Source organism: Phyllostomus discolor, chromosome 3, assembly GCF_004126475.2.
Source record: "Phyllostomus discolor isolate MPI-MPIP mPhyDis1 chromosome 3, mPhyDis1.pri.v3, whole genome shotgun sequence".
NCBI lineage: Eukaryota > Metazoa > Chordata > Mammalia > Chiroptera > Phyllostomidae > Phyllostomus > Phyllostomus discolor.
In genome coordinates, this window is record NC_040905.2 from 167,635,055 (window position 1) to 167,662,692 (window position 27,638).

Consider the following 27,638-nt stretch of genomic DNA (forward strand, 5'->3'; position numbering starts at 1 on the left):
TTTGAAAGAAACAAAAACATTGGGGGTTAACTTGCATAACAACTTAATGTTTGGATGGGTGGAGCACATAATTTACTTGCTTAAGTTCTTAACTAATTTCCCCCTTTCTGATTCAATCTCACAGGCAACAGATATTAAGGAGACATCTCAAAAATGCAAACAAAAACAAGATGTTATAGAAAAGAAAGATAAACACGTAAGATTTTATGTTGACATTTTTATTATGCTTATTTGCCCTAACATTTATGTTCAGGTCTGGATTTGGGGACAGTCTCTCATTTGGGAATTATCTAAGATCTTTATTATTCTCTATTTCTTATAACAGTTGCATAGAGGATAATTAGGAAAAATTGCTCAAAACTACTCATGGATTTGCATTATGATCTTTGCAGCTATGTGGCCATAGTTTTTTTTTTGTTGTTTTTTTTTAATTTGGGTAATGATAAAATTAGATTTAGTGACCTTAATAGCAGAAATTAAATTATAAGGAATTTATTCAGTTATGTCAAGAGTGTAGAGCATTAAAAAGCTGATTACAAATTGGTTTTCATGAGTAGGACTTGACAGCAAAATTGTTTTAGGGTGATTAAAGTGGATTTTTAAGCTGACAGATGCCCAAATATTTGTGGAGTTCTATTTTACAGGACCATTCAGGAACTGAATTTTGAATTATCTGTCTTAGCGTTAGATATCTCTATATAACTTGGGGACCATTCCTGGTAGTTGAAGCATTATGTTAATCTCCAGTTTTCAGCCTCACTCCTTTTTCTTTGCCTTTATCTTCAAGTTTCAGGCCTCTTTCATTTATTTCTCTAAAGAATAAACCTCAGATTTTCCTGACAGAAGCTTGGCTGCCAGTGTTATTGCTCAAGGTCTGTGTATGGGTTGGGTGCGGGGACATTGAGTAGGAGGTAGAGCTGGAGTAATCTCTTCTATGTGATGTCTTTTATACCTGACATTTCTTAGTTCTAAGAGTCTCTGGGATTTTTTTTAGAGGAGTTAGCTCTTTTTTTTCTTTTTTAATAATTTTTATTGTATTTTTCTCCATTACCATTTAGTCCCCTTATACCCCCCCGCCCCCCCCCCCAGTCACCATACTGTTGTCCATGTCCATGAGTCCTTTTTCCTTTTTGCTCAGTCCCTCCACCCGCTACTCTCTCCTCACCTTAGCTGTCATCCTGCTGTCCATCTACGAGTATTCAGTTTGTTCATTAGATTCCACATATGAGTGAAATCATATGGTACTTGTCTTTCCCTTGGCTTAGCATAATATTCTCCAGGTCTGTCCATACTGTTGCAAAGGGTAAAATTTTAGTCAGCTCTTTTATTGTCCCTTTCTCTTTCACTCACTTTTTTTTTAAATAGCATTACATTAGTTTTTTAGTTATAGAGCATAATGATTTGTTATTTGTACGTGTTGTGAAATGATCACCACAGTAAGTCTAGTTAATATACATCATTGTACATAGTTACAAAATTTTTAAACCAGATGTTTTTATCTTCTGACACCTGTCATGCATTTCACACAACCACTTAACCCCCACCTCTGGCAGCCACCAATCTGTTCTCTCTATCTATGAGCTCATTTCACCTAGCAGAGCCTCCTGTTTCTTCCATTTGTTGCAAGTGACAGGATTTACTTCTTTTTTATGACTGCATAATATTCCATTGTGTATATATCACATTTTCTTTTTTCATTCGTCCATTGAGGAACACTTAGATTGTTTCCATATCTTGGCTGTTGTAAAAAATGGTGCATTGAACATGGGAGTGCATATATATTTTAACTGAAGTAGTTTTTGTTTTCTTTGGATAAATACCCAAAAGTGGAATTGCTAGATCATATGCTAGTTCTATTTTTAATTTTTTGAGGAACCTCCAAACTATTTTCTGTAGTGGTTGCACCTATTTACATTCCCACCAACAGTGAACAAGAGTTTCCTTTTATCCACAACCTTGCCACAGGCTATTGATAGTAGCCATTCTAACAGGTGTGAAGTAATACATCTTTGTGGTTTTAAGTTGCATTTCTTTTGTAATTAGTGATGGTTAAGCATCTTTTTATGTATCTGTATGTATTTTTTGTAACAACATCTATATTCAGATCTTCTACCCATTTCTAATCAGATTTTTTTTTGTAATGAGTTATATGACATTTTTACATGTTTTGGATATTAACTCCATATATATATGATTTGCAAGTATTTTCTCTTAGGTTGTCTTTTTATTTTGTTTGATGATTTCCTTTGCTCTACAGAGTTTTCCTTAATTTAATAAATATATTTTAGGGTATTAATTTTTTATGTTTTACAGTTTTATAATTTTTTAAGTCCTCACCTGAGGATATGTTTGTTGATTTTAGAGAGAGAGAAAGGGGGAGAGAGAGAGAGAGAGACATCGATGTGAGAGAGAAACATCGATGTGAGAAACATGCCGTACATTCCCAGACTGGGGATCGAACCCTCAATCTAGGTATGTGTGCTGACCAGGGATCGAACCCACAAACCTTCAGTGCATAGGATGATGCTCCAACCAACCAAGCCACCCTGCCAGGGTGGATTTTATCATTTTTTTATTTTAATGTTTTCATTTATTTAAGGTTATATAGGAGTTTTTATTTTAATCTTATGGATATGGAATTTTAAGCCCTTTTTATGTAGAGCTCTGGTTATATTGCTTTATAGTTAATAAATGTGGCCTTTATGACTTTATTTTAGAATATTTTGAGACCTTTGGAATTTTATAATTGGTTTTGTATATTTGGTTATGTATATTTGAAAAGAATGTGTAGTCTGTCTTTAGGTGTGAAGATATATGTGTTAGAACAGGCTTACTATAATTATATTTATATGAATGTCCTTCATTTTTATCTTTTTATGTATCTCATTTATTCATTTTTAAAGTGTCAATATCTGTGAATGTGGTTTGTCTATTTTTTCATAAGATTGTATTAGTTTTTGCTTCCTAGAGTTTTAAAGCTTTATTGTTTTGTTCTTTCTGTATCGTGTTTTGTTTTATTCACTGTAAATAATATATACTCGGTTTGTTTTCAAATTTTTTCTGTTTGGTGTAGGACACTTCTTAGAGTAAACAAGTTTAACCAATTCACATTTACTGATGTTTTCTACTTTCTTTGCTTTTTGTTTGATTCCTCCTGTGCCCCTTTTACTTTGTTATTACTGATCAAGATTTTCTTAATCTGTTTTTTCTAAAGTTATATATTCTAAACCTAGTGTACTGATTACTCTTAAAGCTTAAATAACACATTTTGCTTTAAAAGATTAGTATTTTTTCTACTTAGGATAAAAATCTTAACTAGTTTTTATTTCTTCTTCCATTCCATGTGACTATCATCAGAAATTTTACTTGTCAGTTATTTAAAATACTATTTTTATTATGTTTTTACTTAGATCTAGTAATATACCTTATTGTTTTATTGGATCATGTTACTTTTTATATCACACTTCTGCTGGCTCTGTCTTTTGGAGAGGTAGGGATTTTTGCAGTTTTCCCTGGCTATGTGTTTCCCACAGGTGTTATACAGTGAGGCTCTTTGGATGATGAATATTCTGAGTCCTTGTATGTCAGAAAAAAGCTTTTTGCAGTCGCTCTGGAATTTAACATGTCTGGATATTACATTCAGAATAATAATTTTTTCTCAACACTTGGACATTTCTGCTTCAGTATCCTCTTTGGTCCAATACTATTCCTGAGAAGTAGCAGATATAAAGGTAGGCAAAGGCTGTATTAGATGACCCTGGAAGAAAAAAAGAAAGGAAATTAAAATAGATTCTAAATGGAGTAAGAAACCATGAGAAAGCTTTGAAAGCTCTAAAGCAGAGAGAAACAGTATTGTATTTATTTATTTTTAAAGAACTCTGGACTGCATTCTGGAGAATGGACCACATGGGACAAAAATAAAAGTGGGGAGTTCATTTAGGAGACTTTCATAGGCAAGAGATGATGGTGGTTTCAAGAAAATTTAACCAACAAAAGTTGCTCAGAAGTACATTTTATGATTGAATTGTGGTAGAATCGAGGATCACATTTAACATTTTGACTTCACAATTGATGGATAGTGGCGTATTTTACTGAAATGAGGATTGCTAGGAGAGGGAAAGAGTTCCATTTGACTATGTAAAGTTCCATCTTTTTCTTGAAACCTCTTTGTGTCTTCCAGTCTTAAGTGTGTTCTTATAAACAGTATATAGTTGGGTCATAGATTTTTATCCATTTTACCTATCTCAGTTTTTTAATTGGAATGTTTAATACTTTTACATGACAAGGTAGTGTATTACTAATTACATTAGTTGTAATTACAAGGTAGGATTTACATGTGCCATTTTGCTAATTTGTTTTCAGCTATTCCTCCATTATTGCCACCTTTTATATTAAATATTTTCTGTTCTACCATTTTAATTCCCTTATTTCTTTTACTGTGTATGCTTTCAGCTATTTTCTTAGGGGCTGCCTTTGAAATAAATAATAATCTTAATTTATAGTAATCTGGTTCCTATTAATAACAACATAATTTTAGTAGCATACAAAACTTTATGTAGTTTCATTCCCTTCTTCCTTTGTGTTGTTATTTTCATATAAATTATAGCCTATCAACAGTTTTATAATTATTAAGTATATTTTACTGATTATGCTATTATAGTTTTCTCAGTTTTTTATCCCCTTTTTCCCTTGCTCAGTCCTACACTCCCCCTCACCCACCCACCCTCGAGCATTACCCTTCTGCCTTAGTTCATGTCCACAGGTTTTACATGAGTTCTTTGGCTTCTCTGTTTCCTATACCGTTCTTAACTTCTCCTGTCTATTTTATGCCTTCTAATTATGCTTCTTATTCCCTGTACCTTCTCCTCCCCATTCTTCCTCTCCCCCTCTCCACTGAAAACCTTCCATGTGATCTCCATTTTTCTGGTTCTGTTCCTGTTCTAGTTGTTTGCTTAGTTTTTGTTTTTTAGGTTCAGTTGTTGATAGTTGTGAGTTTGTTGTCACTTTTCTGTCAATAGTTTTTGTTCTATTTCTTAGATAAGTCCTTTTAACTTTTCATATAATAAGGGCTTGGTGATGGTGAACTCCTTTAACTTGACCGTATCTAGGAAGCACCTTATCTACTCTTCCATTGTAAGTGATAGGTTTGCTAGAGAGAGTAATCTTGGATGTAGGTCCTTGCTTTTCATGACTTCAAATACTTCTTTCCAGCCACTTCTTGCTTATAAGGTTTCTTTTGAGAAATCAGCTGACAGTCTTATGGGCACTCCTTTGTACAAAGCCGTCTCTTCCTCTTGTTACTTTTAAGGTCCTCTTTATCTTTAATCTTAGGTAACTTGATGATAATGTGCCTTGGTGTGTTACTCCTTAGGTCCAACTTCTTTGGGATTCTCTGAGCTTCCTGGAAGTCTGTTTCCTTTGCCAGACTGGGGGAATTTTTCTTCATTATTTGTTCAAATAAGTTTTCAATTTCTTGCTCTTGTTCCTCTCCATCCATATGATTCCGATGTTGGAGCATTGGGTGTTGTCCCATAGGTTCCTAAGCCTGTCCTTATGTTTTTGAATTCTTGATTCTTCATTCTGTTGCATTTGGATGTTTACTTCTTCCTTCAGCTCTAAATCGTTGATTTGAGTCCTGGTTTCCTTCCCTTCACTGTAGGTTTCCTGAATATTTTCCTTTATTTCACTTTGGGTAGCCTTCATATATTCCTTCCTTTTGCAACCAAGCTCAATTAGTTCTGTGAGCATCCTGATTACCAGTGTTTTGAATCTGCATCAGATAGGTTATTTATCTCCTTACTTAGCTCTTTTTCTGGAGTTTTGATTTGTTCTTTCATTCAGGCCGTATATCCTTGTCTTGGTGTACCTGTATGTTGTAAAGGGGTGGAACCCTAAGTATTCACCAGGACGAGGCTACCCTCTTTGCTGCGTTATGGTGTTGTCTGTGGGGGAGGGATTGGAGAGGGAAAAATGCCTCTCACTTGCTCCACTCTAGCCCCACTTTCCAGCGAACTCTCCTGTGAGACTGGGAGTTTCTCCTGCATGGCAACCCCCGCTGTATTTCACAGCTAGCTTTGAGTCTTTAGTTTCCCATTCAGCCAGCCTCACCTCTCCCACGAGGTCTGCCACTTTGTCGCGTGTCCTCTGCTTGGCTGCCCGCCTGCAGTCTCTGCCCCTCCTACCGGTCTGGGTGAATGTTTCTTTAACTGCTTGGTTGTTGGAATTTCATGCAGTATGATTTTCTGGCACTTCTGGTCGTTTATTGTTTTTAAATTGGTTGTTATCCTTATTTTGGTTGTGCGAGGAAGTAAAGCATTTCTACCTATGCCTCCATCTTCTTATTTCTTTATACAGTTTTGTTTTGTAACAACGTTATCTGATTTTCTGATACCAAATGAGCATGTCCTATAATTCAGTTCAGTTCTAATACTAACTACCTGGGATTGGAACAGACTCTACAGGTTAAGGGCTCAGTTCTATAAGATAGCCCCTGCTTCAGACCCCAGACTGAAGACACCAGGATACCTGCACTTCTGTCTGATTTGGCTGCAAATTCAGGGGTTTCCACAACACCCACACCCCTTCAGGGTCAATATTTGCCAGAAGTACTCACAAGCTCAGGAAAATACTATACATAACAATTACAAGTTGACTGTAAAGGATACAAGTCAGAAATGGCTAAATGGAAGAGATACATAATGCAAGGTATGGGGGTGGGTAGAGTGGTGCAGAGCTTCTGTTTCCTCTGGTATACCACCTTCCCAGCCTGTCAACATGTGTGCCAACCTAGCAACTCTGTAACCTTGTTGTTCAAGAATTTTAACTGAAGTTTAATTACATAGAAATGATTGTTTAAATTATTGGATATTGGTCTTTTACCCCTTTCCCCTTTTTGAGGTCATGGTGGGGTTGAAAATTCTAACCCCTTTAATCATTCTGGCAACCAGTCTCCATCCTGAAGCTATCTAGATGCTCTTTCTAGAGTCATCTTATTAGTATAAATCCAGTATCATTGAAAGAGGTTTGTTATGAATAACAAAAGCCAGTTCTTTCACTCAGGAAATTCTAACTGTTTTAATAACTCTGAGCGAGGAACCAGGGACAGAGACCAAATATATACGAGTTCTGTCCAGAAAAAGTCCAACCATAGTTAATATAATGAGAACAGTTTGCTTGACATGGATGTAACCTGGCAGCCAAGGAGAGTGGAATGGAGGGTGCATGTGTGAGCAATGAGGACTTCGCTGTACTTGGTGTGGGTGGTAGACGCCGTAGAGTGAGCATGTGTACTGTATGACCATCACATTCAAAATGACTGAGTGAGTAGAGCAACGACTCTGAATTAAATTATGCGTTAAGCTTAAACATTCCTCCACAGAAACTATTCAGACGATTCAGAAGGCTGCGGTTATGGGCAGCTGGTGATTGACAGCTTCATCACGACAATGCTCCTGCTCATGCATCATGTCTCGTGCAGAGTTTTCTGATGAAACATCAGATTACCCAAGTGACTCAGCACTCTGCAGCCCAGTTTCAGCACCCTGCAGCTTCTGGCTTTACCCAAAATAAAATCACCTTTGAAAAGGGAGAAATTTCATACTGTGGATGAGACTCAGGAAAAACATGATAGGGCAGCTGGTGATGACTGGGAGAACTGTGTGAGGTCCCAATGTGCCTATAGTGAAGGGGCCTGAGGTGTCCTTGTCCTGTGCATCTTCTTCAATAAATGTCTCTGTTTTTCTAATTATATGGCTGAACACCTTCTGGACAGACCTTGTATATTTTTATTATACCACTGTAGTTGCCTTTTGTAAATCACATAGGAGAAAAAAAGATTTGCAAACAACAAATACCTTTTTTGTTTACCTGTGTGTAAGTTACCTATACTGGTAGTATTTATTTCTTTGTATAGATTCAAGTTACTGTCTAGTGTCCTTTCATTTTGGCCTCAAAGACCTCCTTTAGTATTTCCTGTAGTGTAGGTCTGCTAGTGACAAATTCTCTCAGGTTTTGTTTATCTGCGGATATTATAAAGATGGTTTTGCTGGATATAAATTCTTGATTTTCAGCACTTTGAATATAATATCCCACTGCCTTTTGGTCTTTATGGTTTCTGATTATGAGTCGGCTATTAATCATTGAGGATCTCATATTTGATGAGTAATTTTTTCTCTTCCTTTCAAAATTCTCTGTTTTTGTCTTTCAGAGGTTAACTAGTATGTTTCTAGATGTGAGTTTTCCTGCTTGGAATTAATTGAGCTTATTGGATGTGCAGATTAATGTTTTTCATCAAAGTTGAGGAGTTCTTTTGGTCATTGTTTCAAATATTCTTTTTGTCTCGTTCTCTTTTCTCCTTCTGAGACTGTTAGGCATGGTTTGCTATACTTGATTCTCTCCTACATTCTATTTCTTTTTCATTCTTTTTTTCCCCCTGTTCTTCAGACTACATAATCTCAGTTGACCTATCTTATACTTTGTTTTGCCTGTTCACATCTGCTGTTGAGCCCCACTAGTAAATCTTTCATTCCAGATACTGCACTTTTCTCCAGAATTTCTGGATGGCTCTTTTTTTAAAATAAGTTCTATCTCCACTGATATTTTCTATTCGATGAGACATTGTTCTCTTACTTTAGTTCTTTAGATAAAGTCTTTATTTTGTAAGTCTGTTGGGACATCCTCCTCTCCCCTTGAGCTGTTGTTTGTTGATAATGATGTCACTGCTATTTTTTAGGTCTGTATTCTTTGTCATATATGACTACTAAACTGTCTGCTCAGTTAGCTTAGCAGTCAACTAATGATTGGACAAATATTTCCTTAAATGTTGAGAAGCAGTATGTGACCTAGTCTTTGAGAAACCCCAGGTACATGTAGGGTTACATTTAGCAGTCAGTCAGGCAGGATTTTTGCTTTTCACCAAGATTCAGATTTTTTTGTTTTTTAGTAAATGCCCCCATAATTGTTGCAAACTTTGCTTAATTTTCAGTTCAAGTTGACGACTCTGTATTGGCCTTCACTTTCTATTTGCACAGAGCCCCAAAATGATAGTTGTTTCTACAAAGCTAAGGGTTCCTTAGGTCTTTCTGGAAACATACACACAGCCCTGGGCATGCACACAGTTCTACTCATACAGTGGCCTTCTAGATTCCCAGTCGCTTCCAAAGCTTCCTGTGGGCATCACATGCTCTAGCATTTTCTTTTTAAATATTTTGGCTAGCTTATTATTTGCCACAACTCTTAGGAATCAGGCAACTATGGTATTAAACAATTATCACTTAATGTTTTCAACAAATGCTTTTAGGAAAAAGTTGTTGGGCAGTATGCAAGCTGTGGAGTCAGGTCAAATAAAAACAAGTCTTAAGTGTAAGGATTTTCCATGGAACTGCCAGACAAATCAGATAATGACAGTTCTCTGAGCATGAGCTGTAACCCTGTCCTGACCTCCCCAGTGGCTGCTAGGCTGCTGACTTCACTATGATTTTGTGTGCTGCTGGCTTTCAAGGCTTCCTTGGGGCTTCTGGTCAAGATAGCGCTGTAGATAAACAAGGTACTCACCTCCTCCCACAGCCATATCAAAATCACAACTAAAATACAGAAAAACCATTATTCAGAACCACCTGAATTCTGGCTGAACGGAAGTCCTACAACTAGGGAATTAAAGAATAAGCCACATGGAGACTGATACGAGGGGAGACACAGAACAGTCTGGTCCCACATCCACATGTGGGAGATAAAAATCAGGAGGGATATGTTGGCTGCAGAGATCCCCTTGTTTTTTCAAAGAACCAGCCTTTTTAATTGTATTTCCCTTTTCAGTTTTATTGATGTGTGTTCATATCTTTAGTATTTCTTTGTCTCTGCTTGATGTAGGTATATTTTGGGGTTTTTTAGGTTCATGGGATAGAAGTGCAGATTATTGATTTGAGGTTTCATCTTTCCTTGTGTATGCTCTTAATGCTATAAATTTCTCTCATTGCTGTTTTAGAATGTTCCACAAATTCTGATATGTTGTATTTTTATTTTTGTTCAGTTTAATGTTTTTCTTCTAATTTTTCTTAAGATCACAATTTGCTGTTAGTGGGAACTTAGTTTGTTTTTGGTTTGAGGATGTTACTAATACAGCTTCCATGAATATTTCATATACATTTATCTATGGGCATATGTTTTTGCTTCTCTTGGATAATCTAGAAGTAGACTATCATAGGTGTACATTTAATTTTTGAAGCAATTGCCAAACTGTTTCCCAAAATGTTTGTTAGTAATTTATTGTAGTTGTAATTAATAAAAGTTGGCTTGTGATGGTTTGAAATTTTTTTATAAATGGTTCTTCACCATAAATAATTTAAGAAGCACTGCTTGGAGTAGCCTTGGAGGATTAGATATAGGCAGCTTCAAGAACTCCCCGTACATGATAAAGCAGAGGGAGTACCACTGGAGGTAAGGGTGATAGATTTGAAGACAGGGAAAGCACTTTGATCAGAGTATTCTGATTTTTACTATGCTGTTAGTGAGAGTAAGACAGGAACATTAGCTGAGTGAGTAAGAGGGTCTGTAGCACTAAAGGGCTGAGGAAGGAGGGAACGAGGTGAACTCATCTCAGAATGTAACAAATTACATTTGTTAAAGAAATGCAGTACGTTGTTTGAAATGCTTATTTAATCTTTATGGCCATAAATTTAAAGTGCGGCCTTATTTTGAGTGTTTCTCCAATTAATGCAGCTGCTTAAATACAAATATATAGAAGGTATATAGTTAGGTTTAAAAAGAACTAGGTTTTCTCTTGGCTAGTGTGACATTGGATTAGTTAAGAGGTTAAGAGGACTTTGCAAGGGAGTGGTTATGGGTGGGTCATGGAACTTCAACAGGTTAAGGAAGGAAATAAAGGAGATGATGGATGTTTAGAAGGTACTAGGGTCAATGGATTACAGGACTCTGTGGGGTCAAAGGATAGTTGGAATAGGAATACTACAATAAGTAAAATGGAAGGAAAGGAAATGGTGATCAAAGAGTGCGATTTTGGAAGTCGACTTTTCAGAAGTGGTATAATTTGGGGGGATTTACCTGAGCTAGAATACTACTGTAAGAGCAGGAGGGTGAGGGAAGAGGGTTTTAGGAAAAGATGGGTGAAGTTGAAAAAGTCAAGGAACACAGAGGCCGACAAGTTAGATTGAATATTCTCTAAGTATGTTGAAGGCTCATGATAACAGGCAGAATGATGGAGAGGAAGATATTAAGTCAGTTGAGTGCTAAAGTCATCAATGAGTGATGTGTGTGAGGAAGAATTTTGAGGCAGTAGTTAACCTGGCAACAAAGATAATGGTGGTAATGTCTGATCACATGTTCTTAAAAGGAATTGAAGTGGGGCTCAGTTAATGGAGGAAGTAGTACAGTGGAGATTAATCAGGACACTCTCCTCACCTCTGAAGGATTATGGCAGGAAAAGGTCCCTACTTCAGAAGGCTCTAGGGAGAAGCATCTCAGGAATAGCCAAATTTCAGTTAGTGTAAGAAGAGAGATCATTCATAGAAAGGGAAGATAGCAGTATGGGAATGGTGTCCTCGAGAGGATTGGTTATCTAGGAGGCTTGGACTTACTGTGCCAGAGCTAAACATAGGTCTGATGGGATTAGTCATGGTAGTTTCTTGAATGGTTTTTTGGTACCTAGGATGTCTCTATTTTGCTAGAGGACAAGATTATATTTTAAATTTCTTGTTTTTCATGGACCTGGACTTCTTTATTTGTTTGGTGATTCTTAATTCTTTTCCTCTTTTCTGTGACATGCCTATTTATTCTCCTGAATGGCATGGACTTTCTGACTTAACTCGGTAGCTTCTTGTCTGCTTGCTTCTTTTAGGTGGGCATGTTGAACATTGTTAATTTTCAGATATGTAACTTAATTTTTTCAAATATTTTTTCTCTTGTGTGTTTGGTACAGAAGAGGAGATTTTGGCATATATTTCTTTGTTCATTATCTTGACACTTTTAGAGCTAAATTTTTAGGAATAAGAAATGAATACCAACCCAAATTTCTAACAATAGAAAATGGGTAAATGTGGCACATCTGTATAACAGGACATTATGCAGGTATTAAAATTATATTTTGCAAGGACATATGCAATAATGAGAAATTGTTCTCCGTATACAATCGAAGAACAATGGCATCTTAGTGATGCCATTTAGTGAAATACGTATGTTCTATAAATAGGTATTAAAATGTAAATGTTTAAAGGTATTAAAGATACTAGATTTTTTATACAAAATTCAAATTTTTAATAAAGTGGTTGTATTAGTGTATATTTGTGTGTGTCTTAAAATCTGAACTCTGTCTTAGGTAGACTGTGTCTGGTTTTGACAAAAATTTCACTGACATCTTACATGATAAGGGTTTTTTAAAACATAATTTACCCTGAATATAAATTAACAAATCTAAACATACAGGTCAATGTTTAAGAATCACATAATATTAATTTGAAGTGTTAATAGGAGATAGTGTGTGTTTTTTTAAAGAAAATAGTTATTTTAGCTTAAAATTAATAGGATAAAATCGTCATTTCTATTATTACTACTTGATTGAAACTTTCATATACCACGTGACCTAATTGTGTCAGGCTATGAAGCATGCATTTACTTCCTATAAATGTTTAGAAATCTGATTGGCTTTATAAATGTTTTGTTTTCGGCAAATATTCAGTGAGTGTTAACTATATGTTAAACACTGCTCTAGGGACTTGGGATATATTAGTTAATAAATAAAATAGAGATACAAGTAACCTGGTAAGAATAACAGTTAATTCTAGCAGGATACCTTTTAGTAAGGAAAACACCTATGTTCTTAGATTGTATGCATTTAAAAATTACATTACTATAAAAGCCCTATAAATCAGGAGAAAAACAATCTCCAGTACTAACTGTCTTTTGTTTTATTAGATTGAGGAACTTCAGCAGGCTTTAATCGTAAAACAGAATGAAGAGCACGACCGACAGAGGAGAATAAGTAATACCCGCAAAATGATAGAAGATTTGCAAAATGAACTGAGGACCACAGAAAACTGTGTGAATCTTCAACCCCAGATTGATGCCATTATAATTGATCTGAGACGGGTTCAAGATGAAAAGGCAGTGTGTGAAAGCGAGATAATTGATAAGCACAAAGAGAGGGAAACTCTAGAGAAGGAGAAAAAGAGTAAGTTTTATTAAACTTCAGATGAAGAGATGTTTATAACATGGAGGTCCATCTCTAGTGATGGGCTTTCTTCATCTCCTGATATCATATCTTTAAATATTTAAGTCTCCCTTTTCAGGAAGCTCAGCTTAGTTCTTCCAACTTAGTGCCTTAATTACCTATATCTAGCATGTATCATGATTTGCCAATAGCTGGTCATTGTCTTCAGTCAGATCATGTCAATTTTTTTAATTCAGTCAGTCTAAAAATACTTTGCTTCATTTTCTTAGAAAGTCACTTGCTATTATTTTTCAGATCAAATTTAAACTCTTTATTCTAGCCTTTATAAACTTTCTATTTACTTGTTCCTTGAAGCCTGTCCAGTTACATCTTTGCTTTTCTTTCCTTTAGACCAAGGGTGTCTGATTCATTTTCACCGGGGGCCACATCAGCCTCGTAGTTGCCTTCAAAGCGCCAAATGTAATTTTAGGACTGTATAAATGTAACTTCTCCTTAATAGCTAAGCGAGAGTTTGGCACTGCCGCTGGGTAGAAACAAGGTGCTGGGCCAGATTCAGCCTGCAGGCCTTGTGTTTGCCACCTGTGCTGTATACCATGTGGGGAGATCTATAACATTATCCAAATAGAGGAGATGTCATATTCGAACTGCTCAGTATATGTGACTAACATCAATTTTTTAAAAGACCCATTTTTATATGTTTATCAAATATGAGATGTGTATGGCTTAAAAAAAGAAAAACTAGAACAGAAGGGTAACCCTACCCCTTTTAACCTCCAGACCCCCTCTTAAGTATATGCACTTTTAACTATTTCGTCAGTTTTTTTCTAATTGAGCTTCATATATTTTCAGCATATTCTTTTTTTTTTAATCTTAGACTCTTTTTAAGATTTTATTTATTTATTTTTAGAGAGGGAAGGGAGGGAGATAGAGAGAAACATCAATGTGTGGTTGCTGGGGGTTATGGCCTGCAGCCCAGGCGTGTACCCTGGCTGGGAATCGAACCTGCGACACTTTGGTTCACAGCCCACGCTCAATCCACTGAGCTACACCAGCCAGGGCGCATATTCTTATTTTACCATAGTTTGCCATGTCAATTTTAGACATCATCTTTTGCTGTTTTGTTACTTTATATGTGATTTCAGCTCATAACTCCCCTCCCTATTATTGTAATTTCTCAAATGAGATTATTATATTCATATTAGTTATTAGCCAGTAAAATGTATTAATATTGATTTATTGTGACTAATATATCTTTTTATCATTTGTCACTTAACTCTTGTCACTATTTTTTTAATGTATACTGTAAGCTAAAAATACCAGTACTCCTTCCCTTATTATCTCTCCTTATTCCCTCCCCCCACCCCACCCCTGTTTTTTAATACTCACCAGAGGACCTGCTTGTTGATTTTGGAGAGAAAGGAAGGGAGGGGGAAAGAGGGAGAGAAACATCGATAGGTTGCCTCTCATAGGTGCTCTGACCAGGACCAGACCCACAACCTAGGTGCGTGTCCTGATTGGGAATCAAGCCCACAACCTTTCGGTTTATAGGACAATGCTCCATCCAACTGAGCCACCCTGGCCAGGACACATCCCTCCCTTTTTATACTCTAAATTCTCCAGTCTGTATTCTGGTTTTTATATTCTTAAGGCTGAAAACATTTTATTGAGAACCATAATCAAGTTTTATATGCTTTATATATGGGTTAATTCTTAAAGCTAGAAATAATAAGTATTATCCATGGTTTTACAATGAAACTTGTTCACAGCAGAGCCAGGTAGTGTGTTATAATCTAATTGTCTTTCACTGATAGCTTTTAAAGGTTGAAAATTACTTTTCTTAAAAAGCACCATTTGTTTTAGCATTTACTTAAATAAAAAAATAAAACATCTTACCAGGCATTCTCTTGAGTTCTGGAGCCTTCCATACTTGTCCTTTCTAGACTGACTGTTCTCCAGCCTCCTGCATAGCAGTCATCTGGAATTTGTCTCAGACCCTTTTCTGTGTTGGATGAAGCTATTCCTGAATTCCATGTCTTCTGTTTTTCCTACATTACTCCCTTATTTTGTTAGAGTACATCTTCAGGTAACCTCCTAAGAAGGGGTATTTGGGAATTAATTATAGAGTCTTGACATCCCAGAAAATATCTTTATTATTATTTTTTCTCAATTTTGTTATGTGTATAATTCTAAGTTGAAAATAATTTTACTCAGGTTTTGAATGCCTATTGTGATTATCTCTGGAATCTAGTATTTTCTCATTCTCATCTATGTGACCTATTTGTTTTTGGTAGCTCAAAGATCATCCTTTATTCCAGTTTGGAAATTTGAGAATGATTTATTGAGGGTGGGTTTTTCTCACTCCATTGGGAACTTGCTGAGTAGTGTTTGTAACTTGTGGGTCTGAGATTTTTTTTATTATTATTATTAGATTATTTTACTAATGAAAGTTTTCAGAGAAACAGTACTTTGTTTCATTTTCCAATTTTAGGTGTGAATGATCAAATTGTACAATTTGACAATCTTATGAATCAAAAGGAAGATAAGCTGAGACAGAGGTATCGTGACACATATGATGCTGTTTTATGGCTGAGAAATAACAGAGACAGATTTAAGCAAAGAGTCTATGAGCCCATAATGCTCATGGTAAGAAATTTTATCTTGGTAGCATCCATTAATTTTATTTTTGTAATCATCATAGATTTTTGTTGTTAAAGAGTTCTTAGTCTTATTTACACCCCTCGTTTTCCATTGTCAGACTCACAGCAACTGGTATACTGCTGAATCCGTACATGAGCTTTTTAAAGGGACCTTGATCAATATACCTGTGAACTTTTTCTGGAAAGAAGTATGAAAATGGCACCTATTGACTAAGAATCATGTATAAAATTAGTTTGGTTAGCTTGTACCTTCTGGCAGTTGCTATTCTTAGGTTATAGCAGGCAATGAATTAAATACAGTTGAAGGGGCAGAAAACTGCTATAAATGAATATGTTGATATGAGGCACCCAACAGAAAGTAGATAAGAAAATCTCTTGCTACAAAAACAGCATTATGAGGATTCTGAGAGTGAAACCAATAGTTCATTAACCTTATAAACATTTAATAGCTCTTATTGATGATCATGGGTCACTAAGAATAGGGTGAAGTATATTTAGTAAGTCATTTAATGAAGTGTGGCCCTGGATTTATTAGGAAGACTTCTGTATAAAATATTTAAAATAGTAAGTTTGGCCCCCAAAAGTAAAAAACACATTCTTTAGTGGTAATATATTAGGTGCACATATATAATATAAACTTAAAACTTTCCCACAAATGACTTTAGGATTGTTTTTGCTAGATAATTTCTTATACTTGCATAAAGAATGCAGCATAGATCCTTTCAGGATTCATGAAAAGTTCTATTTTCTATAACTTGTGGTTCTATTATACTTCACTAAAATCATTTCATATAGTTTTTTAATTTTATATTACATTAGCAAAATTAATATGCATAATGTATTCTCTTCTTGATCAGATATGTATTATTAAACGATTTTGGACAGATTAAGAAGGAAATATCTATTTTGAATCCAGGCATTATTGTTCGAATTACTTTGGTAAGGAGTGGAAAATGCAAGAAAAAAATTGTAATTCTTAATAAGTTACAATCAGGTTTGTCAACAAATTTTTATTAAAATGCCAATCTCAAAATAATACTTTAGAACTTTATTAGATTTTATTTTCTTGTCGCTTGGTTTTTTAATAGTACCTTATCATTAAGTTAGATTACTACCTGGCATATATTGTCAATTTTTTAAATTTTTGAGATAAAAATATATACTCCTTTTTTATCCTTACTGGAATAACCCTTTACTTTTCCTACTACCTCTTTCCAACTGTATTCCCATACACACTTATTTAACCCTTCAAGATTTAGTTGAAATGCTACCACCCTCATAAGCAAATTAATAACATATAAGCTCAACATTTTAGTCATATAACTTGTCATTTATCAGTCTATTTCCATGAGTTACTTCTAAAAATTTCAGTATAGAATTGGAGAAGTGTGCAAGATATTTTTATACTTATACCCATCACAGAAGTGTTTGTAATAGCAGAATGATGGGTCAAAAATAGAAAGTTTTCAAATATGCTGTATAGTATGTGCATTATGTGATATCCTTATACTGGAGTGCTATGCAGGCATCAAAAATGGTGCTGTAGATTTCTATTTACTTATATAAGAGGACATTTGTGACATATTCATGAATTATAAAAAAGGTAACAGGATAGAATGTATAGAAAGATTTCATTTTTAAAAAATTGTGAAACAAGATGCTGCCATTAACCACCAGATCATCTTGGAGTGCTGCATATATTTCCTCTGTCTGCCTGTCTCTTACTACTGTGACTGTGAAGATGTGGCTTTGGAGAACTTTACCAAACATTTTCTTCACCAATTTTATGAGAAGGAACATGCTATGAAACTGGTAAAGCTGCAGAACCAACAAGGTGGCCAAATCTTCTTTCAGAGTATCAGGAAACCAGACCATGAATGCAGTGGTGTATGTATTACACTTGGGAAAAACTGAATCAGTCACTGCTGAAAATTAATAAACTGGCCAGTGAATGACCCCCTTCTTGTGTGACTCTCTTGAGACTTAGTACCTAAATTAGCAACTGAGATCCATCAAAGAATTGAATGACCACGAAACCAACTTACACAAGATGGGGGCTCCAGACTCGGACATGACAGAGTATCTCTGACAAGTACACCCTGGGAGAGAATGAAAATGAGAGCTAAGTCTAGATGGCTTATCCATAGCTATGAAATTTTAAAAAAAATTTCCTATTGTCATATTGCTTACCCTTTCTATAAGTTGTAGCAAATACCCACATATATTTTCTTTCATTTGGTAAAGTACCAATAAACTACTTTGGTACCCCCCTCCCTACCAAAGTGTGAAACAATAGACACTAAAATGTTTATAGTGTTTTTGTCCAGGTGATAGTTTAAGAAAGCTGATTTCCATCTGCTGGAGCTACTCCTCTTTAAAATTTTCTAGTGTTTTTTAATATGCCTCTGTTGTGGAAATGTATTATATTCATCATTTGTAATAAATAATAGATTTTACTCTTCTTAAAACAGTTTTTCCTGCCCTATCTTTGTATCTTCAATACCACTGAGTCTCAGCATGTGGAAATGCCTAATGAGTTATTTTAAAATAAATCATTATGTTTTTATGCTCTAGTGGTACTAACCTTGGGTTTCTTCTGAAGGCACTAATCGTTACAATTAATCCATAGCTATTTTTTCCATTCATTTCATAAAGTTTTGTACCAATCAGTTCTTGCCGTGTATAGTATGAATTCCTCTTGAAGATTAAGAAACATATTACAAGTTTGGAGATAGATGAGAAGTGTTTATGCTTTTAGATCACAATGAATACTGTTTCAATGTTTTCAATGAGTGACTAGAAAAGAACTTGATTATTAGATAATATCAAAACCACTATGCCTCGGGTACTATCCAAGTCTTAACTTTCATTTTACTATTTATTGGATGTTTCTGGATGGTAAATTAGATTAAATAGATGTTTTATAATGTTGACCCTTCAATACCAAGTTCTTTTTTTTTTTTGTCTTCCTTTTTCTCAATCATTAAATTTAATCTAATTCAATAAGTCTAAGTTAAATATAATTATTTTCTAATAATCAGTTTGGGTTTCATTAAAATCAACTTTTCTTTGTTTTGCTTAGATCAATATGAAAGATCATAAAAATGCCAAATATATTGAAAACCATATTCCACCAAATGACTTGAGAGCCTTTGTATTTGAGAGTCAGGAAGATATGGAGGTTTTCCTCAAAGAGGCAAGTATAAACTAACATGTTTTGACACACTTGGCACTTCTGGTAAAGTTTAAAAATCAAACTAGAGCTAAAAGTGATAATGCCTAATTTTACCGGCAGTAACTTCTGTGTAAGGCACTCAGTTCGCTAATTTCTGTCCTATCTGTAATATTATTGGGGAATGAATTTATTTTATAAGAGGAAAAACAGCCTAATTCCCTCTGACATTTCTGTGATATTGTTTAAAGAGAAACATCAGAATGATGGGTCTTGGGTTTTGAACATCCTTTTGGGAACTATATTGGGATGAACTGTTTTTCTTTTGATGGGAAATAAATATGATGTTGTTTATGACATATATAAAATCACTTAAAAAAAAATTGAGCCCTGACCCATGTGGCTTGGTTGGTTGGGCGTCAATACTGCAAAATGAAAGGTTGGCAGTTCGATTCCCGGTCAGGGCACATGCTTAGGTTGTAGATTTGGTCCCCAGGTGGGGGCATACAAGAGGCAACCAATTGATGTTTCTCTCTCACATTGATGTTGCTCTCCCTCTTTTTCTCCCTCCCTTCCCCTCACTTTTAAAAAATAAAATATTGCTTAAAAATTATAATACTGTATTTGGCTAGAAAACACCACTGACCAAGAATCTAAGTCAATGAAAGGCAGCATGGCTTAGGAGTTAAGAGCATAGGCTCTACAATTAGACTGCCAGGATTTGAATTCTGGCTTTGCTACTCACTTGGGCAAGTTTCCTAAACGTTTTGTGCCTCAGTTTCCTTATCCCTAAAATGGAGGTAATACTGCCTACTTCAAAAGATTTTGGGGAGGATTAAATCAGTTAATAAATGAAAAAGTATTTAGGTAGTGCTTGTTAGCTATTTCGTATATTATGTGTATATTTTTATATATCTATTGGGTTGGACAAAAATTTTATGTGTTTTTTTCCATAAGATGGCTATAGTGCTTAGTTGTCTTTAACTTCATTGGGAAGAATTCTGTTAGATTGTATGTGACAATTGTCATATCAGCAGGCATTTAAAAAAAACTTAAGAAAATTAGTTTTTGTGTAGCCATTTTAATACTGAAGATAGAAGAAACTACACATTTTCAGTATATTATACTTTATTATTTCAAGAAAGGTAAAAACACAACTGAAACAAAAGATTTGTGCAGTGTATGGAGAGGGTGCTGTGACTGATCGAATATGTCAAAAGTGATTTGCGAAGTTTCCTGCTGGATATTTCTCACTGGATGATGCTCAATAGTCAGGTGGACAGTTGAAGTTGATGGCAATCAAATTGAGACATTGAAAATAATCAACATTATACCATGCAGGAGATGGCCAACATACTGAAAATATCCAAATCAATAAAGTTATTGGTGAAAATGAGAAAGAAATGTGTCTCTTACTTGACAGAAAAAACTAAATGGACTTTTTGGCCAACCCAATATGTAGTATATGTTGTTAGCTATGTATGCTAGTATATATTGTCAGTAAAATTTCTTTTTCCTTTTTCATATGCCTTCTACTTCTTTAAAAGCTCCAGAAAGATTAGGCTTAGACTTTGTTTTGTTTAAACCTTTGTTAGTGAGTCTAAGTGAGAATAGGACTCAAAATTGGCTCAAGTGGACCTCAGTTTCTCTGGTACACAGTGACTGGGAAGAATCCTTAACTTATTTATTTATTTATTTTCTTTTACCATATAATTGTTTTCCATCTGGTTTACAGATTGACAGGGAATGTGAATACAGACTTTATAGAAAGGTTGAATGTATAAAATTATAAAATGGACATTTTATAATTTGTGTATTTTAGGACTGTTGAAGTATAATCAGTGAGGTGGTATCCGAGGTCATTGAAGAAGTTGGTTACTTGGGTTACAGGTCTGTGAGAAGTGGCACATTATGAAGGGTGTTCAGTCAGGTGTTACTAGATGACATCTTATTTTGCAGACCCCCAGTTTAGCCTACACTGAGTACCTTGCTTTGCCCTAGAGCATCATCTTTCTTCCTCTGTGCCGAGGATTTGAACCATATACTGATAATATGACATACGTTTCTGAAAATTTGACTTTTTATTTTCCTGTGCTGTGACAATTTCCAAAAGATCTCATCAGTAGGACCAGAACTTCCTTTTACATGTATGATTTTTTATGTATTTTGAATTGTGAAATGTATTGCATGTAACCGTCTGTAGTTGTATGTACTTGAGTATATCTCTCATCCTTTTAGTAACTTACAAACCATCTTCACAGTTTTCACCATTTCATATACTGGTGCGCACTATCATCACAATTTATATAGTACTAGTACTAACTATATGATTATTTCATATTTTTCTTTAAATCACTTTTTACTACTTAAAACATTCTGAGTATAATATCACCACAAAATTAGGAAACATAATTTGAATAGCAATAAAGATGATACAAACAGTGTTAGTGAATTCTAGATCCGTACTGTTGCTTACTGAAAGCAGAGAACATGGGTTTTTTTAAGGAGATAATAAAGAGTTAAGGACATGCTGACAACATACAACGACTTTCTCCTTGCGATTTGAAATATTGAAATTATTTTTTATTGTGTGATTCAGTTTTATTTAGGGTACCCACTAAAACAATACATTTTATGAACTGAAATGAGACCTATATGCTTGTGTCATTGATAGATTGATTCATGGTATTTTTTCATCAGTATTGTTTAATCTATACCTTCACTGTCTTTTTAATAATTTTATTTTGAAACTTTAAACTTAAAGTTGCAAGAGTATACATGGAAATTCTGTATACCTTTTACCCAGATTCACTAACTATTTACATTTTGTCCTATTTGCTTTATTATTTGTCCATTGCAAATTACAGTCAGTTTTGCTATAACCCAGCATATATGTTCCTAAAAGTCACTATGCTATGTAAAATCATTTACTATTTGTGAATAATGCTGCAGTGAACATTGGACACATACATCTTTTTGAATAAGTGTTTTCAAATTAGATACCCAGAAGAGGATTACTGGGTGATATGGTAGCTGTATTCTTAATTTTTTGTGGAATCTCTGTACTGTTTTCCAGAGAGGCTGCACCAGTTTACATTCCCACCAGGAATGTAGTTCTCTTTTCTCCACATCCTCTCCAAAACTTTTTATTTCTTATCATACTAATAAGTAGTCCTTCTGACAGGTACCTCTTACAGCTAGTAAGGTTGAACATCTTTTCATGCATCTCTTGTCCATTTGCATGTATTCTTGGGAATAGTGTCTGTTCAGGTCCTCTGCCCATTTTTAATTAGATTGTTTGTTTTTTTTTGTTGAGTTGTATGAGTTCTTTATATAGTTCAGATATTAGCCTCTTATCGGAGGTATTGCTTGAAAATAACTTCTCATTCAGTTGGTTAACTACCTTTTTGTTTTGTTGGTGGCTTTTGCTGTGTCCCATTTATTTATTTTGGCTTTTCTTTTCCTTGCCTTTGGTATTAAGTTCACAAAAACCCCTCTGAGACCAAAGTTCCTAAGTTTAGTGCCCATATTTTCTTCTATATATTTTATCTTTTTAGGTCTTATGTTCAAGTCTCTAATCCATTTTGAGTTAATTTTTGTGTATGGTGAGAAGTCTGATTTCATTCTTTTGAATGTAGCGTTCCCTTTTTCCCAACACCATTTATTGAAGAGGCTGTACTTTCTCCATTTTATGTTTTTGGCTCATTTGTCAAAATTATTTACCCATGCATATGTGGATTTATTTCTGGGCTCCAGGTTCTCTTCTGTTGGCCTGTGTCTGTTTTCCTGCTAATACCATACTATTTTGATTGTTGTATGAATTTGAAGTCAGGGAGTGTGATACCTCTGGCTGTGTTGTTTTTTCTCAGGATTGCTTTGGCTCTTTAAGGTCTTCTATGGTTCCAACTTTGAGGATTTTTTGTTTTATTTCTTTGAAAAATGCCATTGAGATTTTATGGGGCTTGCATAAATTTGTTTATTCCTTTAGGTAATATGGTCATTCAGCTATATTCTTCCAATCCATGAACACAGAATATCCTTCCATTTCTTTGTGTCCTCTTTAATTTTTGTCAACAGTGTCATGTAGTTTTCTGTGTATAGGTTCTTCACTGCCTTTGTTAAATTTATTCCTAAGTATTTTATCGTTTTTGTTGCCATTGCAAATGGGATTGTTTTCTTAGCTCTTTTCCTGATATTTCATTGTTAGTAGATAAGAACTGAACAGATTTTTGTACACTGATTTTGTATTCTGCAACTTTGCTGCATTTGTTCATTGTTTCTGTTAGTCTCTTGGTGGGCTCTTTAGGGTTTTCTTTGTGTAGAATCATGTCATCTTCAAATAGTGACAGTGTTCTTCATTCCCAATTTGGATTGCTTTTATCTCATTGCTCTGGCTGGAACTTCTAGTACTGTGTTGAGTATCTGGTGAGAGTGAGCGTCCTTGTCTTTGTTACTGATCTTAAAGGAAAAGCTTTCAGTATTTCACCTTGGAGAATGACATTAGCTGAAATTTTGTCACATGTGGCCTTTATTATGTTGAGATACTTTCCTTATATACACATTTTATTGAGTGCTTTCATAATAAATGGATGCTGTATCTTGTAAATGGATGCTGTATCTTGTCAGTTTTTTCTGCATCCGTTGATACAATCATATGATTTTTATCTTTTATTTTGTTAATGAGGTTGTATCATTGATGTGGATATCTTAAACCATCCTTTCATTTCTGAAATGAACCCCACTTGATTGTGATGTGTTTTCCTTTTAATGTATTCTTGTATTTGATTTGCTGGTATTCTGTTGATACTTTTTGCTTTTATGTTCATCAAAGATATTAGCCTGTAATTTTCTTCTATATTTTTCTTGCCTGGTTTGGCTGTCAGGGTAATATCGACCTCATAAAATGAGTTAGAGTATTCCCTCTTCTTCAAATGTTCGGTAGAATTCACCAGTGAAGCCACCTGGTCCTGGAATTCTTTTACTTCTTTATTGTGCTTCACTACATTTTCTAGTACCATTTCTCTTTTAAATTGTCCTGAGGTAGATTAGACATCCTTGCTTGTTCCCAGACTTAGAGGGAAAACACTCAGTATTTCTCTGTTAAGTACTATGTCTGCTGAACATTCATCATAGATGCCCTTTATCAAGTAGAGAAGTTTCTTTTTATGTCTGTTTTGTTAAGAATTTTTATCACGAATGGCTGTTGAATTTTGGCAAGTGTTCTGCATCTACTGAGATGATCATATGGCTTTTATACTTTATTCTGTTAATATAGTAAATTAGATTGGTTGACTTTTTGAATGCTACATCAACCTCATGTTCTTGGGATAAACTGCTTGGTTGTGTATACTGTTCATGTACTGCTGGATTCTATTTACTAATATTTTGTTAAGGAATTTTGCATGTATGTCATGAGGGATATTGTAAGTTTTTATCAGGTTTTGCTACAACATTATGCTGATAACATAAAATGACTTGGGGAATGTCCCTTCTGTTTTTCTGAAAGAGTTCTGGTATTGCTTCCTTAACTGTTTCATAGAATTTATCAGTGAAAATGATCAAAGAAATTGACTCGTAAAAACACATAACTACAATATAAAAACACATAATATCAGTATCACACTAAAAATTTCCCTGATAGGAATCATTAAATATCCTATCAGTGTTTGAATTTCTGATCATCCCATGAATGCCAGTAGCAATATGGTAGCTTTAAGAATCATTTTGAATGAGAGCAGATGGTAATTAAAATAATATTTTTTTCCTTATATTCAGGTTCGTGATAATAAAAAGTTAAGAGTAAATGCTGTTATTGCTCCTAAGAGTTCATATGCAGACAGAGCACCTTCAAGGCCTTTAAATGAACTAAAGTAAGTCTTAAAAATATTAGTAGAACTAACTTGTTACCTTTCACATATTGGGTAATTTTTTATATCTCTGCTATATTTTAATTATCTTTTTGTCACATAAATAGGTTTGTTATCAGCTATATTATTTCCTTTTAGGATCTCTACTTAAGTCTAAAATAAGGAAAAATCAAGGCCCAGGAACAGACCATGGTATATAGCTAGTACATGATGGTGATGTTTTAAATCATCAAACCAGTACTGGACTATTTAATAAAAAAATACCAAAATAGTTGGCTATTGAGAAAATAAAATGATAGATTATCACTTAATAATGCAAAAATAATTTCCAGAAGGAGTAAATGGAAAAATTGCAATTATAAAACAGCTATAAGTAAATATAGCAGTTTAACTCTAGATGTAAGTAGACATTTTAAGTATGAAAGAAATGGAAGAAACAACAAAAGAACAGATTAATAGTTTGTAATTGTAAATATATAATGATTAAACCTTGACAAGGAAATAAATCTCAATATTAATCACTTAATCTTAAGTAATTTTAAAATATACAAAGCAAAATGGCTCTTATTTTATTTGTTGTTTATTGGCTACCTGTCAGCTATCAAAATTTTTAATGGTATTTTAAGAAGAAAAACCTAATAGCCGCTACTCCTTTCAGACAATATGGATTCTTCTCTTACCTGCGGGAGCTGTTTGATGCGCCTGCTCCTGTCATGAGCTACCTGTGCAGCCAGTATCATATCCATGAAGTTCCTGTAGGGACCGAAAGGACCAGAGAGAGAATTGAACGGGTAAGGAAGTGCTTAATTGGTAGTTTTGTTAACATTTCTTAGCTTCAAGTCAAGGAAAAATTATAAGAAATTTAAAGAAGTGTATCATTCTGTTGTTTTGAACCACACAAAGTATCTTTGTATTTTGTATTTTTAATATGCCATAAAACAATAACTATTGACCAATCCTATGTGACAGGAGTGATGGGGAGTTACCTAGAGTAAATAAATACTTAATACTTATAGGGTAATTTAATAAATTAAAACCTGAAAAGAAATACCTGGCACTCTTACCTGATTCTGGCTTGCTGGATAAACCTATTTTTAAATTTTATATTAATGTTTAATTATTTAAATGCTTGTATTCTAGATTATGTTTCAGACAAATTATACTTCAGGATGATAGGCTGTGATACAGAAATGTTTTAGTAAACCCTTCCCTTCTTAAAGCTTCCACTTAAGATTACCTCATATATGAATGACCACCCTTAATGGGATCTTATTTTCCTCGCTTAGTATAGCTACTTAAACTTTTTTAAAAACTAACTGTAATTTATATATTTACTTACTAAATTTATTGGGGTGACATTGGCTAGTAAGATCATATAGGTTTTAAGGAACTCTTAGTTCATATATTCTGTTAGTACGCCTCAGGATTGTTTTCTTAGAAGTACTCTCCAGTACTACAAACCGCATTTTTTTTATTATCACAGGCAGAAACAGGGAAGAAATCCCTTCTAAAATAGGTTTTTCTATAACACCAAGTTACCCTGTTATACTACTTCTGAGCATCTAGGACTCAATTACAGACTTAACCACTATTCATAATACTGAATTTGTTAGAATATGTGTTCAAATGTTTTAACCAATTTACAGTTATCTCATTGTACCTCTTTGGTCTAATTCCACGTGTTTAGAAAAAAGGACAAGACCATCTGCATAGACCAACCAGCGTTTGTCATAACTTTAGGGATAGGTAGGGCTATCTGAAGGTAGGGGTAGTACGAATTCTTTACTATTACAAAAAGACTATAGATAATTTGGTAAGGGCTTTTATAATTTTACTTTGGAGCAGAAAAGAACAATTACTGCAGTTGGGAAATTCTTTTACCTTTTGAAGAGTGCTTCAAGTTGAAGTAGTTTTATGTACTTTTATTTTTTAACATTTTGTTTAAGTCATTTAGAGAGCTTTAACCCTACAGTTTGTAGTAGAGAGAAAGCATTGGAATTCAAATAATTTACATTAAAAGTAAAATTAATGTTTATGTTCTACTTTATCTCAAGTGTTGTTCATTAACCTTAATCTCTGGCTTTGTATAAGTGATGATATTTTTAAAATCCTTGAACACATTGATGTTTTCTATGCTTTATTGTTTCATCGTCCAACTGAATGCTATATTGTATACAAATATCTGTAAATTATGATGAGATGCTTCTCAGACATGTGAGTAAACAATAAAGCCAAGTCAGGAAGTATTTCAAACACTTGGTAAAGCCCCTGGCATTGTCTTCGCTATCTTTCAGAAGATCTAAACCTTTGTTGAAGAAACTTTGTCTTTGTGTCTGTGGTTCTGTTTCATGTCTAGATAATGACAATAACAGCTATATTTCTTCATTAGACTCAAGACACATTTTTTAGTGTAAGTTTTGCTTTATTATTGAATACTAACATTTTAGATTCTTTAACAATGATTATAACTTATTTATGGAATTGTTCTCTCACTAATTTCTAAGTCCCCCTTTTGGTTAAATTGTCTGCTGACACTCTTGACATCGGTTTTGGTGGGAGTGCCCGTCCCTCACCATCTCTGTTGGTTCAAATCCCATTTGAAATTTATTTTCATGAAATTTAGGTAACCTCTTCTAGGCTTTCCTTCCATTCTAATTTATTCAGCAATAGTGATGCCAGTTTATAAAACCTGTGTGTTCTCTCTTCACTTAGACCATGAATTTATGGAGGAAAACAAACCATAAGAGTATTGGTAATAAACC

General features: G+C 34.4%; 1 protein-coding gene across 1 annotated transcript in view; it reads left to right on the top strand.

The window, feature by feature from the left end:
* The window catches only part of SMC5 (structural maintenance of chromosomes 5), a 91,131-nt gene that overhangs the window by 39,373 nt on the left and 24,120 nt on the right, over window positions 1-27,638 (top strand). Inside the window, 6 exon segments of the mRNA XM_028509163.2 lie at window positions 125-196; window positions 12,925-13,180; window positions 15,669-15,823; window positions 18,920-19,033; window positions 24,785-24,879; window positions 25,535-25,667. Coding sequence (XP_028364964.1) covers window positions 125-196; window positions 12,925-13,180; window positions 15,669-15,823; window positions 18,920-19,033; window positions 24,785-24,879; window positions 25,535-25,667 — 825 coding nt within the window.